General features: G+C 46.3%; 1 protein-coding gene and 1 pseudogene across 2 annotated transcripts in view; one reads left to right on the top strand and one right to left on the bottom strand.

The window, feature by feature from the left end:
• DIS3L (DIS3 like exosome 3'-5' exoribonuclease) overlaps positions 1-17800 on the bottom strand; it is a 342741-nt gene extending 324941 nt beyond the window's left edge. For both annotated transcript variants that reach the window (XR_011201373.1, XM_069222896.1), the window contains exon 1: positions 17608-17800. Coding sequence is in view for 1 of the 2 variants with exons in the window: in XM_069222896.1 (XP_069078997.1) it covers positions 17608-17746 (139 nt within the window). In the remaining variant the exon portion in view is untranslated. The remainder of the gene's footprint in view (positions 1-17607) is intronic.
• On the top strand, positions 11323-11543 carry LOC138284292 (costars family protein ABRACL-like; annotated as a pseudogene).
• Positions 17801-20189: the final 2389 nt, after the last annotated feature.

The raw sequence follows: 20189 nt of genomic DNA, 5'->3' as shown, positions 1-20189 counted from the left end.
GGGGTCAGTGGCAGTGGGCATACGGTTCAGGGGACAGAGGCACAGGTCACCAGGGTCACTGGGAGGACTGCTGTGTGCCAGGGGGAGGACAGGACCAGGGAACCAACTCTCCAGGAGGCACTCTCCGAGATCCTGGGAGCCTATCAACATTCCCAGGACACGATGGGCCAGATCCTAGACAACGTGCAAGAGAACAGGCGGCTGCAGGAGGGACAGTACCAAGGGATCAGGGAGGACTTGCAGGCCATCAACAACACCCTGATCTCCATAGCATGGGTGCTGGCAGACATGGCCAACATAATGAGGGAGGCAGTGTCACACCAGCGGGCCCCTGCCACTGGCTAGTCATCTGAACAGCCTTGCTCTTCTACTGCCTCTAGCGGCCAGGAGGCCCCACCACAGGACTCACAGGCCACCAGAACCCCTCCTCCTGCAGAAGGTGAACCACCCCACAAAAGTTTCCTGCAATCCAGACAGAAGCCAGAGACACTTGCCAAGACCCCCGCCAGGAAATTAGACTCTCCTGATTGTCCCCCTTGTGTCCCGCTCAGTCACCCTGTCCACCTTGAACTGCCACTGCTCCCCTTCCTATGTCCCCTTGGAAAATGCACCTGTGCTACGAACAGACTGGAACAATACCCTGGACTTTCCTCTATCATCACCCCATCCCATTGCACTTTCCCCTCTATATATTAGCACTTCAATAAACACCCTTTGATAAAAATCGATTTTGAGTATGTCATGTATTTCAAATATGTATTGATTGAAACAGGTACAAACATTGCAAATTAACTGCACATAGAATGAGCATAGATTAATGACCTGTAGCTGGCTGTAGTGATCACACCAGGAGTATATGTCAGGTCAGTAACACCTGCAAAATTAATTGCCAGGGGGAACAGTAAGTGGGCATAGAAGTGGGAAATATCAGCATGCCATTGCCACACAGATTATAACCAAAGTCATTGAAATGTAAAGTTACACTGCCCTACCTGTATGTCATTGGAAGGATTGTCGTATAACTGATGTTCTGTTGTCCTCATCCTCACCCTCACCCTCTGCCTCCTCATCCTCACTGTCCACAGAGTCCACTGCTGCCACCGGGGCATCTCCAGTTTCCTCCTCCAGCAGAAAAGGGACATGGCATCTGAGGGCCAGGTTGTGCAACATGCAGCATGCCACCATTATCTGGCAGACCTTCTTGAGTGAGTAGCACAGAGATCCACCTGTTAGATGGAGGCACCGGAACCTGGCCTTCGGGAGGCCAAAGGTCCTTTCAATGATTCTTCTGGTTTGCCCATGTGCCTCATTAGAACGTTCTTCTGCCTTGTCCTGGCATTCCTCACAGGGGTCAGCAGCCATGAAAGGTTTGGGTAACCAGAGTCAGCTGCAAATATTGAGGGACAACATTTAGCCACATACTATCCTATATGGCCAACACCACAAGCCATACACCAACATATACTGGGTGGGAACCAGGGCTCACCTATTAGCCACACCTTGTGCCTCTGTAGTTGGGCCATCACATTTGGGATGCTGCTATTACTCAGGACAAAGGCATCATGCACTGACTCAGGATACTTAGCATTGACGTGGGATATATACTGGTCCGCCAAGCACACCATCTGCACATTCATAGAGTGGAAACTCTTACGAATCCTGAACACCTGTTCATTCTGGCAGGGGGAGGAGGTGGAGGGGTGCAATATGTGTCCTGTGAATCGCCCTAATTATATGGGGAATATGTCCCATTGCATAAAACTCGGCCTTCACAGTGGCCAAATCCTCAACCTGGAGGAATGCAATGTAGCTGCACATGTGTTTTATCATGGCAGACAATGCTCTTGTCAGCACTATTGAGAACATTGGATGTGACATTCCTGCTGCAACGCCCAATGTCACTTGGAAAGAACCAGTTGCCAGGAAATGGAGAACTGATATCACTAGCACAAAAGTGGGGATCCCAGTCAGATGAAGGATAGCAGATATCAAGTCAGACTCCAGTTGGGCACATAGCTCTGTGATTGTGGCCCTGTCAAATCTATAGGTGAGTATTATGTGCTTGTCCTCCAGTGTAGCCAAGTCCACCAGGGGTCTGTACACAGGGGCATGTCTCCATCTCCTATTCATCCGCAGCGGTGGGAATCTAAGGGACAAAAGAGTGAGGAGGCTGTCACAAACTGAACAATGGAGCCACAACAGTAGTCTGCAATCTGTAAACATGTAATGGGTCAGTGTGATTTGTCCAGTATGTGCCTATTTCTCTTGTGATGCAGCATTATTCCATAGGCCTGCCCCCCACCCCTGAAATGGCGTCCGTCTGTCCTGTGGGAGGTACAGGTGGAAGTGAGGTAATGCCGCTGACGTTGTGCGCCGTGGCGGGAGGCAGTCGGGAACCGCCGTGCAATTCATCATTGGATAAAATTGGACACTATGGGGTACAGTGGCCAATGGTGATCTACATCGGCGGTGAGGGTATGCACCGCCGCTGACATGACTGTCATTTTCTATCCGATTCCTCACTTTTTCCTGGCCTTCCATAGGAGAGGACCTACACTGCATGTGCTGCTGTGACCTGTATCTGGAACCTACCATTGCCAGTGTGACAGGGGAAAGGGCCCCAGCCTTCACTTCAGAGGAGTAGAGCGACTGGTGGATGGTGTCCTACCCCAATATGGACTGCTGCATGGGCATCCAGACCTACAGGTGAGTACACTGTGTGCAAGATGCATGTGGCATGAATGTATGGAGGTGTGTGTAAAGGCATCGTGTAAGGAGGGAGGGTACACGTGGAGTACTGGCCTTTGTGTGTTCCAATAGTGATGGAAATTGGTAAGGTGGGCCATTCCTGCTACAGGCTGGACTGTTTGTCTAATGGTGTTCTCCTGTCTGTATTGCCTCTGCAGGTCAGCGCCTATCAAAAGAAGGGTATATGGCGTGCCGTCGTGAAGGAGGTGTGGACCTTGGGGGTCTATGGCAGACGAAGCACCCACTGTCGCAAACGGTGGGAGGACCCGAGACACTGGGCAGGGAAGACCGCGGAGGCCCAGCTGGGGATGACCTCCCAACGAGGAAGGGGTGCCCGTCGAACCCTGATCCCCCTGATGGCCCTCATACTGGCGGTGGCCTATCCAGAGCTGGATGGGTGCTTGAGGGCATCACAGCAGCCACAAGGGGGTGAGTACAATGGCCATCATTGAAGGAAACAGCTGCGGGGGTGGTGGGTGAGTGTCAGTGCGTGCCCCTAGGCCAGGCCAGACATAGCAGCGTAGGTCCTCTGGTGGCTAGGGTTCTGAAGGGGAATACTGCCTAGCTAGCTTGTAAGCATCCACCACTGGTCAGGGCTGTGTGGGTCCCAGGTGTGCTGCAGTTGGCGGTGTGTGCTCCTCCTCATGCCTTGGTGGCTAGCAAGATCACTGGTAGTGCAATGCATAGTGCGTAGGCCTGTTCCCCCTGTGTGAGGGTGCTGTGTACTCCAACGGTGGTGTTGGAGCAGTCATTGACCCAGTGTATCCTTTGTCTCTATCCTCCCTCCTTTCTTGTTTTGTCATCCTGTCCTTATGTGCATTAGCATCATCTGGCGAAGGAGCAGAGGCACCGGAGACAGCGGGAGCTGCATCCCACAGGACACTGAAGGCAGAGTCCACCGATGCTGAGGGCACCAGTAGGACTGAGGGCGAGGGGAGCACCACAGCGGAGACTGGAGGGGACAATACAGACTCTGATACCTCCTCCGATGGGAGCTCCCTGGTGGTGGCGGACACCTCTGTGACCAACCCAGCTACAGGTACCGCTGCCACCCCCCATACCAGCACCACCCTCCCAGCAGCCCCTCAGCGAGTTGCCCATGCCCGCTCACCCAGGAGGGTGGGCATCTCCTTCGCCCAAGGCACCTCAGGCCCTGCCCCAGTGAGCCCTGCTGCCCTGACTAAGGAGGCTATTGCCCTCCTGAGATCCATCTCTGTAGGGCAATCAACCATTGTGAATGCCATCCAGGGGCTGGCAGCCCAGATGCAGCAATCTAATGCATTCCAGGAGGGCATTCACAGTGGACTGGTGGCATAACAGAGATTGATCCAGACTCTGGACTCCTCTCTGATGGCAGCCATTGTCCCCGTTTCAACCGTTCCCCCTCCAACTTCCACTTCCCAGTCCCATTCCCCTCAACCCCAACCCATCCCAATCACAAAGCCAGACGAGCATGCACACGGGATAACACCCAAGTGTGTCACAGACAAACACAAGCACCATACTTCATCCCACAAGCACTCACACAAACACCATTCAGTTGCAGACACAACAACATCCACTATTTCCAGTCTCCCCCTCCTCCTGCACTTCCCACCCAGTTACGTCCACACTCACCTGCATGCACTACATCATCATCCACAACCTGCATCATCACCACACCAAGCAGAACACACACCTCACTGGCAGACGCTTCCACAACATCCATGCACACGCCCTCTGTGTCCTCTCCCATTGTGTCTGCCCCCCCCCAAAGTACACAAACGCAAGCACTCAGACACTCAACAGCAATCCACCTCACAACAGCATACAACCCATGCACCTGCACCCAAATCCAGCAAACATCTCTAACAACCACTCCCTCGTCCTCCATACCCATTTCTTCTCCCTCTTCCCGCCCCAATGTCCCTAAAAAGCTTTTCCTTTCCACCACTGACCTCTTCCCTACCCCCTTCTACCCCTCCATCCCGCACGTATGGCCACGGTATCAGGAACCTAGCCAGGCACTTCAACCAAACAGTCCACGGGCCCAGTTTCATCAGTACCTACTCATGGTGGAAAGGATTCCAGACCACAAATACTGAGGGGGAAAGAAGCCTGCACCAGCCAGCAGAAAGGGGAAGGAGCCTGCACCAGCAGCTGTCACAGAGTCCCCACCACCAGCCGTGGTTGTGTAGGCATCAGTGAGTGCAGGGGCTGAGCATGAGCCTCCCACAACCACCACAGTGCAGCCATCGGAGGGTGCAGGGGCTGAGCAGGAGCCTCCCACAAGCACCACCACCACAGTGCAGCCATCAGAGGGTGCAAGGGCTGAGCAGAAGCCTCTCACAATCACCACCACCACCACCGTGCAGCCATTGGAAGGTGCAGGGGATGAGCAGGAGCCTCCCACTACCACCAACACAGTGCTGCCATCACCGCCGGCGGACGCCATATGATCCAGCCTCTATGGGCTGCTGTGCAGCCTGCCCCCACCAGAACCAACCAGTGGGCAAGTCACCCACCTGAGAGACTGTGGCCTTGCACTCCCCAGGACCAAGCACTGGGCATGTTGCCCCCTCCAGAACCAGTGGGCAAGTTATCCATCTGAGAGACTGTGGCCTGGCACTCCCCAGGACCAAGCACTGGGCATGTTGCCCCCTCCAGAACCAGTGGACAAGTCACCCACTCCAGAGACTCTGGCCTTGCACTCCACAGGACCAAGTACAGGGCATGTTGCCCTCTCCAGAACCAGTGGGCAAGTCACCCACCTGAGAGACTGTGGCCTGGCACTCCCCAGGACCAAGCACAGTGTATTTTGCCCCCTCCAGAACCAGTGGTCTTGTTTCCCCATCCGGCTGAGGTGCACCCCCACCTATCCCTGAGGTGCCTGCTTATTTGCCAACTGATGCTCTTGCGGTGTTCTCTCCGTATTGGTGCAGGGAACAAGTGGGGCCTTGGACTTTGCCCTGTGGCCCCTGTGAACTGAGGACTGGGCAGTGTCCCTTTTTGTACATTTGTACATATCTTTTGCATTGCCAAATCAAATTATTAATTTTGATGTTGATCTTATTACAATCACTTTAGTCAATTCCTGTTGTCCTTGCATTATACAGCCGATTTACAGGGATAAATTGTTTTTTTGTGTGCAGCTGGTTTTGTGTAGTGTGTGTGTGTGTGTGTGTAGGTGTGTGTGTGTGTGTGTGTAGGTGTGTGTGTCACTCTCTTCCCCCCCCCCTCCCTTGAGTGCTAGGCGGCTGTACGCACCGTCGTCATCTTCGCCGGCGTTGGTGTCTGTGGTGGAGCTTAATGTAGAAGATCATTGGACAGACTTGCAGTTCTGGTTCCATGGCGGCGTTGTTGTTCTCTGTGTCTCCAATGGTGAGTCCTTTCACTTCTGCGCTCTGTTTCCGCCAGGCTTTTGATGGCATTGGTACCGCCCTGGAAAAGGTGGCGGTTTGGAATGTCATAATATGGTGGGCAGTACTTTGTCTTCCGCATGGCTGTAGGCGGCTACAGCCGTGGTGACTGTTGTTTCCACCCTGGCAGTCAGTGTGGTACATTGGCTGTCTTTCAGAGATATCACCACCATGGTCATAATTTGGTGGTAGTTACCGCCAGCCTGTTGGCGGTATTTACCGCCACTTTATCACCGACCGCCAGGGTCGTAATGAGGGCCTTAGTCCACATATAGGGTACACATGATCCCTGACTTGCCTCTTAGTTTACTAACAGCAGGTGCAGGAGTTTCTCAGTTTAAGCGCTCACTCTTAATAAAAATATTGCTAAGGCATGATCTGGTAGCGCACTGTCATTTACAGACAGTTCATTTCCAAGAAATGGCCAAAAACCTTCCCACTAACTTGCAGCTTTACTGATAAATCTTTATAGTGTATTAACAAAAATCTGTGGCAATTGGGTTTTAGAAAACATTTGTCATTTGCACATCACCAAGTAAAGTGTTCTGATTTGTTTTCTCCCTATTAAAATATTGTTTTAATCACTACGAAGTACAAAAAATGGACTTTCACAACTACTGAAATATATTTTGAAATGATTGTACAGTTGACTTATTAGCTATTTAAATGTAAGTTCATTTCTCACACTATGTACAGCAGGTCAGTCAGTTCACGTTACAAAATCCTGGAACAGTGCAGTCAGAGAAGGAAAGGTAATTGTAAAGACTAACTGACTTTTGACCTCTGTCTCTTAACAAAGAGCAAATGTGTCAAAATAAAAACAAGATTTAAAGGTGTCTTTATTAATCCTTGTCTTTATGACTAAACAGAACACCTGTTCTTTATCAACTAGCCAGAATGGGCAAGTAGGTCCTAAAAATAGCTAAATCTGATAAAACATGACTCATCATAGGGAGTGGACAAGTATATTTTTCGAGGCCTGTTCATTATTACTCCATATCCTTCTCCTACTTAGTGACGTTTATCTCAATACTTTAAATTAAGGCAACAGAACACGTAACTGGAGGCACAGCATGGGAGTGTTTTTCTACATCATTTGTTTACAAAAAAGAAATACCTAAATAAAATATTTTTTTAGAATACCTCATATCTTCTTTTTTAAACAACTCTAATATAGCTCTCTATCCAAATGTAGTGAGGCAAACATGCACCTAAAGCTGTCCAACCTTTATTCCATGTTCCTATGAATGACAAACTGAACTATGCAATGCCACTATGTAAACTCGCTGAACATTGTATTTCCCTATCCCAGAGGATGAGTCCGCAAAGTATTTACGACAGGAATGCATAGAAACATCAATCCTGAGCTTCATTGCAACAAGTCCATAAAGATCAGCCCTACATGGGTAGGACAGTGACTCTAGTCAAAGCAGAAACCCAATTAAAGATTGAATGCCTCATTTTCAATAACTACACAAGCCTAACTCGAACAAATAACTTTTTTTCGCATAGCCTTCATACCCCACTTTACCTGCCTTTCTGACATAAATATTACTATGACCTAAATAAATGATACTCAATTGAATGACATTGGAAAGATGTGAGGTGGAGTCCTCCTAGTGTGAATACAACTTTTTGAAATACCACCTACAAACAATTTTTATATTGTCTTGTTTAAGCGTTCTCGAGAAAATTATTCCCCTTTTTTGCATATACTCGTTTTTGCACTACAGTTTGTCATTGTGTGATCGTACCACACTGAGCACCACTGATTAGTGTACTTCTAAACAACGCTCCTTCTCTGATTAAAATATACAAAATATTTATAAGGCAGATTGTCTATATATTATTATTAGTGAGATAGTCTTTTGATTTCACTGTACTCTTCAACATTATACTGCTTCAAGCCTTGGTTGTATATATGCATAGTACTGACTTCTATGTCGTTAAACAGGCAGCTCTTGTTGAATTTACATTGCCGTAATACAAAATTGTCTACTTCTGATCTCCAGTGTCAAGTATGAAACTCACTGAGCCATCGGGACATTAAAATGTAAATCGTAGTCACCAAGCAAGCCCAACTATCAATGGTTTGGTTTACTTATTTTACATGATAAAACAGTGGTTTCTTAGTCCAGAGCCAGGCGATCCGAACAACCTCCTCAACTCTATCAAGACCCGGCCCACCGTATTAGCCTTCGTAAAACACTGAAACCCGCACCTTTGAATAACTGTTGGTTCATTAGGCAGCCAGAATATCTATAAATTTGTAATTTACAACTGTAACCTAGTTGATGTATTTACAGATTCAGAATACACTGTTTCACAGATCTTACAACATATTTTTTTTTTAAAGGAAACAGTGTCTTCTGCTTTTAGTAGTAGGCGACGTGCTGCTCATTTGGCTATAACACCCCGCTTTTATGAAGATAAAAGCTCCCTTTTCAAGTGCATAGAAAGTCTGCTGTGTTCCCCAAGATGACTGTGTGCACTTAGTATGGTGCTACACCAGGCGCAGATTTAGTAACATTCTGTGCCAGGTTTGCGTTACAAAAGTGATGTCAACTGATGCCAAATGTTTAATTAGAATTTACTCTGCAGCTTTCCAAATTTGCCTGAAAGTAACACAAAGCAGTGCGTTGCACTGCTTTGCTTTACTTTGTGTAAGGGGGCTTTTCACATGCAATGCATGGGTGTCACATGGTTCCATGATTTTAGATACACAGCCCAATCTACTAACAAAAGTAGAGAGAGTTTTGCACCAAAAATAATGCCTCTTTTAGGCAGGTGTTAAAAAGAGAAATATTTTTATTTCTCCAAACTGTTCCGACTTTGCATATGTGCAGCATACATCTAAAGCGCCAGAAAAGTTTTTAAGTTTGTCTAGGCATTGTATTTTGTACTGGAATGATACCCTTCCAGCACAAAACCTATGCTAGACATGACGTAAGTGCATTTGAACTATTGTGCAAAGATGTGTATGTGTGTGTGCATGTGTAGCGCTTGGCTGCTTGAATTTGCCCCAACTCCAAAAAAAAAAAAAAAACACTAAATGCAGGAAAGCATCATATCTTAATAGATAGGGCACTGTCCTGCTCTCTTCATGTGAAGAAGTGGAGCACAGAAACGTGTGCGCTAGTTTTCAGTGAATTTAAGCCATAGTTTCTACACATAAACCTAGACACACTCTGATGACAATGCTATTAATAAACCAAGATATAAGTAAGTTATCATGTGAATGCTGAAGCAACATTTGCAGATTTTGTAAAGCACGCATCCTAGACCAAAGTATATTAAGGTACTCAAAAATGAGATGATAGAAGAAAAGGAGGCAGAGTGAAAAGAAGGTCTAAGGTCACACAGTTTTGTCAAGCAGGTAAACTGTTTGATCCCAAGAATCCTGGTTTTAAAGTGCACGACGTATCTCCTAGATGAGGGGATAGGTGGCTAAGTGACTTACAAAAGGGGTGGGTGGCAAAAGCCATATGAAGACTTGGTTCGTTTTTGGCTGAAGGTTTCAAGAATATATTTTTCTGAGTTAGAGCTCAGCATGTGACTCTGGCCCTCATTGACTCTCCCACCTCTGGAAAATGAACGTCAGGCATTTAAAAAAAGTGAAGATTTTTATGCAGGATAAGCGGATAATGTATTTTCTCCACCTTACTTCTCCGATTGACATCTCAAAAATCTTAGTTTAAATTACACCAAAACCCCAACTTACCAAGCGTCAATGACATGGTAAGCTACCTGGAGTGTCTATGGATATATCACCCTGCATTCACAAAGCTCACATATCTCACCCCAAACTTATACAGGTTCACCAATCACCCTCCACTGTCATGGAAATCCACTCATCCATTACACAGCTCACCCTTCACTCATATGTATACATACTTTGGTCATTCAGCTCTCACATGGGCAGCCCAATCAATCCTGCACTAACATGGGCACCCCTTTCACTCAGCACTCACACCACTTCGCCTGCACTCACGACAATCAGTCTTACACACCTCACGTTTCAAACAGCACAGGTTAAATCACCCACCATTCATGAACATACACGTTTCTACAAATGCACCCACAGAATATCTTCTCTTCACTTAGTACTAGACGATTATTCAGTTTCATCTGCAACTAGGTGGTGCAAGAGTAAAGAATGTACTGAGACTGTGAGACTGAAGGGAGTTTGGGATGAGGCTGTAGGGGCTGATGTGGTGTGGGGGGTGAGGTCAGTCTCGGGCTGTGGGGGGGATGAGCTGGGAGGGAGTGGAAATGTGGTACAGAAGAGAAAAGCAGGTGATGTCTGAAGGAGAGGAGAACACACACTACATGATAAGGATAAAGCCCCCTATCTGAGGTTGTGCGCAGGTGTGAGAATTGAGTGGGGACTGCAGCCTAAGGGTGCAGTGTAGGTAGGCACAGGCTATAGATGTACATGTTGGCCCTGTATCTGATCCCTGTTGCCCTTCAGAATGGCAGCTGTGAAGGAATTGGGTGCAGTCACTTGTGGCCAGACCTTCTTTTGGCACACCTTGAAGCCACAGTGTAGGGCAGCATGTATGCCCCATTGTACCCCATAGCAGAAGTGTTCTGCAGGAGCTGTTACTGGAAGGGTGAGCGAGCTGGGGATTTCGGGGCTGGTGCAGGAAAGGGGAGTTGTTTGTGGAGAAGCTAGTGCAGTTAGGGGGAGTGAACTGAGGCGGTGGGTTGGTGCAGAAGAGGGGATTGGCAGGAGGCTTTAGAGACATCAGACTAGAGGCTACGACTGTAGCAACCAGCATATCTGTTGGAGTGCCAGAAAGGGTGGGTGCATTTCCTTCATTCCACAAATGCAAATGGGAAAGAAAACACATAAACAGGCTCAGACATCACTGCATAATCACACTAGTAGCAGGTATAATCATTTACCCTGGCACTTGGGCTACTGCACCTTGGGATAACACTCTCCCTTTCCTATTTCCCAGGATGCCTTCTTCTTATGAATCTTAGCCTATCTCCATTAGGTTAGAGGGTTTTGTGCAACATGAATAGATTCAGGAGTAGATACCCCAGTTCATTAATGCTTGTGATCAACCTGCTGCTTTGCTTCGTCGACAGTCTCCCCTGAATCCATTACTTCCAGTTGCTCCTGCTGACAGAAAAGACAGACAGGACTGTCGTGCCTGAAGGTATAATAATGAATGTGGATCATGAGGTTGGGCTGTTAGAAGAGGAGATTTATCCCCTGGTCTCAAAATGTGCTGATGGAAAGTGCAGAGTAGAATTTGGGGTTCTCTTTGCTGATGAACGATGTGCTGATGCAGAAGGCTGCCAAACGGAGAAGATTGTCACGTATGAAGGGGAGCTTCTGCTCAAAGTGTACTTGACAATGTTGATATTGTACCGCTGCAAGATTGACTGCATTTGATAATGTTGGTGCTTTCTTTGGATTAAAAAATATATAAAAACACAGATGAAAATGTATTAAAAACTTATGTATTTTTCTATACCTTTTTACATGAAATGATAGGGTACTTTTGTTTTTGCAAATTGGCCATGTTGTATAAAACATGTGATCAAGTCACAAATTGTTGTCCTTTTTTCACTCAGGTCAAATTCTTTAAGATCTCGGGGCCAGATGTGCAAAGGTTTTAAGCAGCCACACCCGGTCGGATTTGCAGAATCAGGCTGCTTGCAACAGCTGAAAAGCATTTTCCCATGTACTAAACCCTATTTTGCAATTATATAACTGAATCGCAAAATGGGTTATCAATTTGATATCAGGAAGGGGCCTGTCAAGGGCGCCCCTTCCTCGCGACGACTCGCAGTGGTATGTGTGAATGTTTTGCGACCAAAATGTGGTCACAAAAATTTCACATTTTACCGACTCCTTAGAGGAGGTGGTAAGCCATTCGCAAACGGGAAAGGGTCCCTTAGGGACCCTTTGTGAATGTGGGTGCAAACATTTTTCAGAGTAGGCAGTGATCCCACTGACCACGGCCTACTCTGAAAAAAAGAAAAGAAAACTTCTAATTTTTGTTTTTAAACTGCATCTTGTTTTCCTTTAAAGAAAATAGGCTGCATTTCCAAAAACAATTGCTTTATTTAAAAAGCAATCACAGACATGGTGGTCTGCTGACCCCAGAAGGCCACCACCCCTGTGATTTTTGGTCATGCCCAATGGGTCGCAAACTGCGACCTACCTCATGAATATTGATGAGGTAGGTCCATTTTGGACCCTTTGGGAATTGTAAAAAGTGTGACACTCTGTTTTACATAGCGGTTTACAGTTTCCTAATAGCGAATCGCAAACATTTGCTATTAGGAAATCGCAAACCCAAAGCTATGGACATTAGGCCTTTACTGTACAAATTGTGGATACTGCCCCATGTGTTCAATAAATGTATCTCACTGAAAAAAATACTTGTGATCAGTTCAATACAGTCCTCTTGATACAGATTGACTACAAGACAGGTCTCAATGTCCTTCGGCAGCACGAGTCTCCAGTCTCTCACACTTCTGAGAAGGGCCATGATGATTGCAGGAGCGGTCTTTATTCTGGGTACTCTGCTGCAGGATGAGCAGGCAGAGCAGCAGCCTTGAGTGTTTAGGCAAATTCAAACATTGGCTTTGCTAGAAGTGGGTCCAATGGCAGGCATCAGACCCACGTCTGTGTCACTTGGTGTTAAGATGCAGATTGGCTGCCACGTAGTTGGGGATAAAGTGGCCTGCTGGTAATCATATGGTGCACTTTGTAAACTCAGCAGTGGTGACAGGCACAGGTCAGGTCTTGGTTTCAATAGAAGCTACCACCATGGACACAGCTTTTCACTGTGTAGCGAGATCAACCACAATTGTTTTTATCATTCTTTTTGCACCAAGGTTGTTAAAAATCGGGTCTTTTATTTGCAGAGGTATGCATCCAGTCCAAGTAGAGACCTCAGTCCTATTCAGGGTAAGTCACAACACAACCTAAATTATCCTGTGTTCACCCTGGGTTTAGCTTGGCATAAAGCAGGCAGGCTTAACTTAGAAGGTGATATGTAAAGTATTTGTGCCATTACTCACAATAACACAGTAAATACACCACATAAAGACCGCACCAAGTTAGAAAATAGATTATGGTGCTATCAATAAAGAGTTGAACTACAAAAATCCAATGTGTAGAAGTTGAGTTAAGAATTTTCAAACAATAAATGCAAAGTAGCACTTAGTATCCAATAGTGTTTTTAGGGGGTTACTTTAGGTTGCACTGGACCAAAGCAAAGTCAAAGTTCGGGCTGACCACGATGGAGCGCAGGCTGGCTACAGGACCCATGCAGGTCTTGGGGAACAAAGTACATTACCTTGTCACAACAGTGAGCTGCATGGTGAGATGCGTCGATAAGGCCCTCAAAGGGATAGCAATGCGTTGATCTGTCCCATGCAGTGATGGTGATGCATCGGCTCTGAAGACAAGTGCTGGAGCCGAGATGCATTGGTTCCAGAGTGCGATGCACGGGGTTTTTCCACACAGTCGAAAGATGTGTCGATCCATGTAGCCTGCTGCGGCAGCAAAGCACCAATCCGATGCATCAGGATCTCATGGCAATGCGGTGGCTCCAAGAGCGATGCACCAATTTTACTCCCAAAAGCAAGTCAATTCACCGGTTCCGCTACTTGTAGACAGGAGATGCATCGATCTCCGTGTTGCAAGTCTCTGGGTCCTCTTCCAGGGGAACGAGGCACAGGAGCAAAGATAGAGACTTTGATGTTGCTGAGTCTCAAGCAACAGGAGGCAATCCAACAAGCCCTTGGAGATCACTTCTCATGCAAGGCAAAGTGCAACTCTCCCTCAGCAGAGTCAGGGAGCAGGCAGGCAGTGGGGAAGTCCAGCAGAAAAGCTGTCCTTCCAGGTCAGCAGTCCAGCAGAGTAACAGTCCCTGTTGCAGCCCAGCTGTTCTTCTGAAAGAGTCCAGTTGTAGGTCCAGAAGTGTCTGATTTGGTGGGATCAGAGACCCAGTACTTATACCCAAATATGCATTTGAAGTGGGGGAGACGTCAAATAATGGTTTTGAAGTGTACCAGTATTTCTTTCAACTCAGTCCTGTGTGCCAGTTTATCTGTGGGGAGGTAATCAGTCCTTTGTGTGGGGTCAGGCACCTACCCTCAGAAGTGTAAATGTGAGCCCCTTCCTCCATTCCTGCCCAGGAAGGGCCATCAAAATGCAGATGGATGTAGATGTTTACTCAGCCACACCCAGCAATCTTGTGTTTGTGGATGTCTGGAGGGAATGCACAAAGTTTAAGTGTCGCCTAGGTGTATTGGAGACAGGCTGTAAGGCACACAGAGCAGTAAGAGCAGAGAAACGCCCATTTTCTAAAAGTGGCATTAAGTGGCATTTCTAAAATAGTAATGTTAAGTTTGACTTTAGCAGTAAAGAGGATTTACCATTACCATTCCAAAGATATGAAACATAATGCAGCTACTCCTTGCTGACTAGCTTCTCCTAGTTGAACCTCAGCACCATGGCCTTGCTGTTTCTGGCACTGCCTGAATAGTCACACCTCCAGCAGGGTTAGCAGGAACGTCCCCTATCTCAGCAAGCATGCAGGTTGGCTTCCAGGTGCCAGAGGTCAGATATGGCTATTCCAGCAAGCCAAGACTTCAGGTGATATCCTCTGTTATCTGGGAAGCTGACTGTCACACACCAGCTTTGGGTGTGCAGCAGTCCTCAGAGTACACTGTACAGCACTCATTTCTTTGGTCAAAGAGGATTTGGAACTTGAACAATAAGGTGGTCACTGGCTCACATTTTAATAAAGGCAAAGCAGACAAGGGGTTTGAATTTTTGGTGTACAATCCCAGAAGGGGATTTAGGGTAGTTCTTTCATGTGTCTTTTTAGTCTGTTCTCCAGGTACAGGCTTTGTGAAGGGTGATGCTCCTCGTAGCAGGATAGACTCCAGCCTGGAGTAACCACAAAAGAGGAACAAAAAGGCATGAGCATTCTATAACTGGTGTATTAATAGCCACAGTGAACAGTGGCCAAGAGAATGCAAAAGGCTGGCCTCTCCTAAAAGTTCCTTTTCACCCAGAACAAGAGAGACTTCAATTCCACCTTTCACCCCCACCATCTTCCAAATAGCAGTACTACAGAAAGAGTAATCAGCAGCTCCTCACAGCCAAAGGGGTAAAAGTACCTAAGGGAATTTCCAAAACAGCTTTGTCTTGTCCTTCCCCACTTCATTGTCTCGGTTTCCTGCCTCCATTTTCAGCAATATCAGCAAAACGCCTCCATTGTCTGGGGAAAACTATCTCACTTCCACCCTGTGCACAGGAGCAGGCTAGTAACTTTAAAAAAATAACCCACAGTCCTCTGTTACACTACACATATTGCACATTCTACACAAGCACATACATAAACATGGATGACATATCTGGGATGCTAGCCCAAGGATTAGGGTTACAGCATTGAAGCAAAACTTTACAATAATGTAGCCAATAGGCTGGTATTCTAGTGACAAGTATATAAAATGGTCTGGCTGTGACTATGGATTCACAAAACATGTATGCTGCCCAACTGATCTACATGCTAAACCTGTGATAGGGCCAACAGACTATTATCAGCAAAATGATGGCATGCTTGGTGGGCCCCTCTGGGTTATAGTACAGGATCTGGACCTACGTCATATTAAAGACAGCATGCCCCTCTGCGCATATACTAAATTACATTGAGGCTAGCGCCAAAATCAAAAGCTGGGATGCCAGGTACTCAGTCTGGCAGTCAGGATAGAGCAATGTGACTGTACTCCTTGCAGGGGGCATTCCTGACCAAAAAGCATGTTCAGGAAATGTTGTTTTCCTAAACTGACATGGTTTCTCATATGGTCTTTTCACTCTGTACTGGTGTAGTTGGCTCCTGTAAATCTGATGTTTTGTGGCTAAAGTTAATGAACCACAAACCCTGATGTGTGCCTTGGTTCAGGGAAGCCTGCACTATCCTCTAGAGAGCTGTGCCACAGCCTAAAGAGTTGACAGTGGCTAGGAGCCCGCAACATGGTGACAAGAAGTCTGAATAGGAGAGCAGTTGAGAAGCTTGTAGACCTGGTGAGGGGCATCAAGGCCACATACAACAGCCCCACTCGAAGAGTTAAGAAGCAAAAGGCTCAGCCAACTGTAAGACCTGAAGTGGTAGTACATTAGGATAGACTGATTTATTGGCAATGCAGAAAGGGCCTCCTCCTTGTCTTCCCACTGCTCAACCACAATTCCAGAAGCACAGCTCAGTTCACCAGGTAGCAAAAAAAGAAATAACTCCAGTTATCACCTTTTACCTCTTGACCACAGAATGGTTCAATGATACAAACATATGTAGGTCAGCAGAATCAAAAGCAGACCAATGCCCTCTTGAACAGCTCTGTCGCCAATCCAGCCAGAACTGCCAAATCCTTAAATATAGGCATCTCCCCAAAGGAATGTCTTACATAAAACCCTCCCTAAAACAAACATGCCTCAAAACAAGACATCCTTCTAATGTCCAGCCAATAACATACTGATTTAATCAAAAAGATAGAAAGACTGAAAGAGTCGTTCTAGGACAAATATCTACATCGGAGTACAAGCATGTATAGATTATTAACTCTCCCTTGCTTTTGGAACTGTAACATCTCTCCAATTTTATAGATTTTACAACATTAGAGTGCAGGGTGTAAACTGAAACCGATAGCATATTTTCTATTGAACAGATCATCCCACTTTATCCTTTCAGGTCTCTTCCTTCAGTTCACAAGTAAAATGCTTAACAGCTCTACCTCCTATTTAACATTTGCTTTGGTTCACTACTGGACCTTATCTCCTACTCCAATCTCAACTGCTACTGTTATGCAGTTAATACACAAATCATATTTAGTCATGAAAACCATCATACTTTGATTCTTACTTTGCCTCAAACGAAGGATGATCTCTAACCACCGCGGGAAAAAAAAGTCACAAAGTGAAATATTTATTTTGGGCAATTGGAACAAACACAACCCATCAACAATATGAACTCGGCAGTCAGGCGCACCACCAAACAACCGAGGAATCAAGGGGTAGCCATGGACTCCAATCTTTCAATACTAAGCAGATTGGGTTTGTCCTATATGTTCCAACGGCATAGTTTATAACTACCTTCCCTCATATTGGTTATAGAGACCGCTTTGCCCTATTGCTTGAAATACTTGACTTGCACCACTTGCCCAAAATGTTAGCCCCTGTGCCACAGAGTATCAATTCTACAAAATAGCGTGCGGGATTCATCTCGGGCCGAGGCACAATAAAACACCAAGACGTTTCAGTGACGTCTAAAAACATACTCTAGAAATTCTGATCTAAATCGGCCCACGAGCGTACCTTGTGTTAAACTCTGAGAGAGACAGCCCCGCCCTCCCCACCCACGGTCACCCGAGGATTTTCCATCGTACGCCCCCTCTCGACCAGGGACAGCCACTTCTCCCGTCTCACCGGGGGCCTGGATGCAACCTCCTGGGCACAGACAGCTCGCGCAGGGCACGTCCTCCCGCAGATAGTGTTCCCGCACTATCCGCACACTCCGGCCCCGGGGGGCCCGTAGCAGCAACACCCGCTCAGTTCGCAGCAACATTTTGAAGGTTTGAGAGCTCTCACGTGCCGAACTACAAAACCAAAACAAACGTACGTCCGGCGCCCGCCTCTCTTGCAGCCAATGAAAGCACACTTCCGGACTCGTCTTCGCTTGACCCAGAAGTGGTTGAACACAAGGTCAGCGTCACGTAAATCAGAAAGGTGTAAGTGGAGGAAACGTCACTTGTGTTTTTTTTTTGTACACAACGTTGTCTATCAAGTCTGTACAGGTCGGCGAGCGTCTTTGCGATAGAAAAGATTTGTACTTGACTGTTGACTTTCATAGACGTTATAATTTACGAGGGAGAAAGTGAAAGTAAAAACGTTAACAAATAGACTTTAGATGCGGGTTTGTTAAAACTATTGTGAGGACTGTACTGCCCGTTCTTGTTTTTGTTGCGCGTGTGTTAACGGTTGTTTCGCGTGACTGTTCTGTTTTTGAAAGACGCGCAAATCCGCTGTCACAAAGGAGGCCCCGCTGCAGCCTTGGGCTGAACAAATTATTGATTCGTGTGTGTTCGGCTAATTTGATGTATTGATTGGAATGCGGATCGCAGAATGCATTTTGTAAAATTAATACACAGAATAGGAGGTGTCATTCTCACACTGATTCTTGCCATCCAGCAATTGGTGGCTACCATCTGATTAAAAGCAAACCTGTAATAACGACACAAACCCCGGGTTGGGACAGTCGGTTTACTGGACCTCGTAGTGCCTAGTTTCTCTCTGGATACTCATCCCGCCTCCCAACTGTGAACCACCACAACGTTCTACCTAGCTGTGTACACGAGGAAGGAGGAGATATGGTAATATGGCAAGAGAAAGACAAAGATGAAATAACTGCAATAAAGCTAACAGTGCCTTAAATATTAGTTGATACCACATATAAAGCTGGATCACTACAAACCCTCACTGCTAACAGGAAGATATGTTTTTAGCATTGTGGCTTCTGAAGAAGGCGTCGTATATATGCCAACAGACCCGATTCAGGCGGGAGGCTTCCCATGTTGGAAGGCAAAAAATTGCTTTTTTTTTTTTTTACTTTTCTCCTCAGTTTCCCTCTGCTTCAATAGAAGGCAATGAGGAAAAATAGATACCCCTCATTTTTTTTTCCAAAATGGCCTAAAACGTTGGCATGTATGGTTGCATGACATTGACACAACCACCAAAACACGCAGTAACAGTTTCTTCAGTCTCTATACCAGGACCCAACAACTGTTGGAGAGCTTAATCTAATCTCCTTGTTGTGATATCCAGGTTTGAGCATTTATGAGGTTTTCTGAATATATGTGTGAGAGATTTTTAGATTTGTTTAGGGGTTTGTGATCAATGAACTAACTGTATTATGAGAACATGTAGAGTATGATATGGATTGTCTATTAAGTATTTGAAACGTGTTACAACAAAAGGAAACACCATATAGTTGTAAAAGTAATAACTCAATTATTATCTTTTGATAAAATATATACCCTAGGCTCAAGTTAGTATCTTTTGATTTATTCTAGAATTGAAGTAATACAGATTAAGTGAAAATGTGTTGTGATACACTGTTGTCTTATTACGCCTTTCCTGAACCCAGGGATAATTCTTGGCGTTGCCGTATTGTTTTACTTTTATCAGTCATGGGCTAATAAGCCAGTTCTATAACACATTTTAAAATGTTTTCGGCTTCTATTTGTAAGAAAGTAGCCTCTTTCTAGCATAGTTACCCCCATTTGTGGCCTTTTTGTCAGTGTGTTTTAACTGTGTCACTGGGATCCTGCTAGCAAGGACCCTAGTGCTCATGGTTCGTGGCCTACTTGTCCGTCTGTTTCACTGTTTTTGTCAGTGTGCTTAACTCTGTCACTGGAGTCCTGCTAACCTGAGGTCCAGTTCTTATGCTCTCTCTGGTTCCAAATTTGTACTTAAATACTGGTAACCCAGTATTTCACTCCAAATTGGCATACTGGACCCCCCCTTATAAGTCCCTAGTATAAGGTACCTACGGCATTGGGGTTCCAGGGAATCCTAATGGCCTGCAGCGTTTCTTTTGTCACCCATAAGGAGACCATACAAAGGCTTCTTCAGGACTGCCATTGCAGCCAATGTGAAATAGTGCATGCACTATTTCACAGCCATTTTCACTGCATCAGGTCACTTATAAGTCACCTGTATGTCAGGCCTTCAGACCCTGAAGGCTGGGTGCAAAGTACCTATGTCTGAGGGCACCCCTGCACTAGCAGAGGTGCCCCCACGTCGTCCAGGCATATTTTCCCGGACTTCATGAGTGCGGGGACGCCATTTTAAGTGTGCACTGTACATAGGTCAATACCTATGCACAGCTTCACAATGGTAACTCCGAATATGGCCATGTAAGGTGTCTAACACCTGGAAATTGTACCCCAATACTGATTCCACTATTGGTTGCACAATCCTATGCACTCTGGGGGCTCCACAGTGGGCCG

Source organism: Pleurodeles waltl, chromosome 3_1, assembly GCF_031143425.1.
Source record: "Pleurodeles waltl isolate 20211129_DDA chromosome 3_1, aPleWal1.hap1.20221129, whole genome shotgun sequence".
In the NCBI taxonomy this organism is placed as follows: Eukaryota; Metazoa; Chordata; class Amphibia; order Caudata; family Salamandridae; genus Pleurodeles; species Pleurodeles waltl.
The sequence above is the reverse complement of the archived record's forward strand: the minus strand, read 5'-3'. Positions and strand labels throughout refer to the sequence as shown.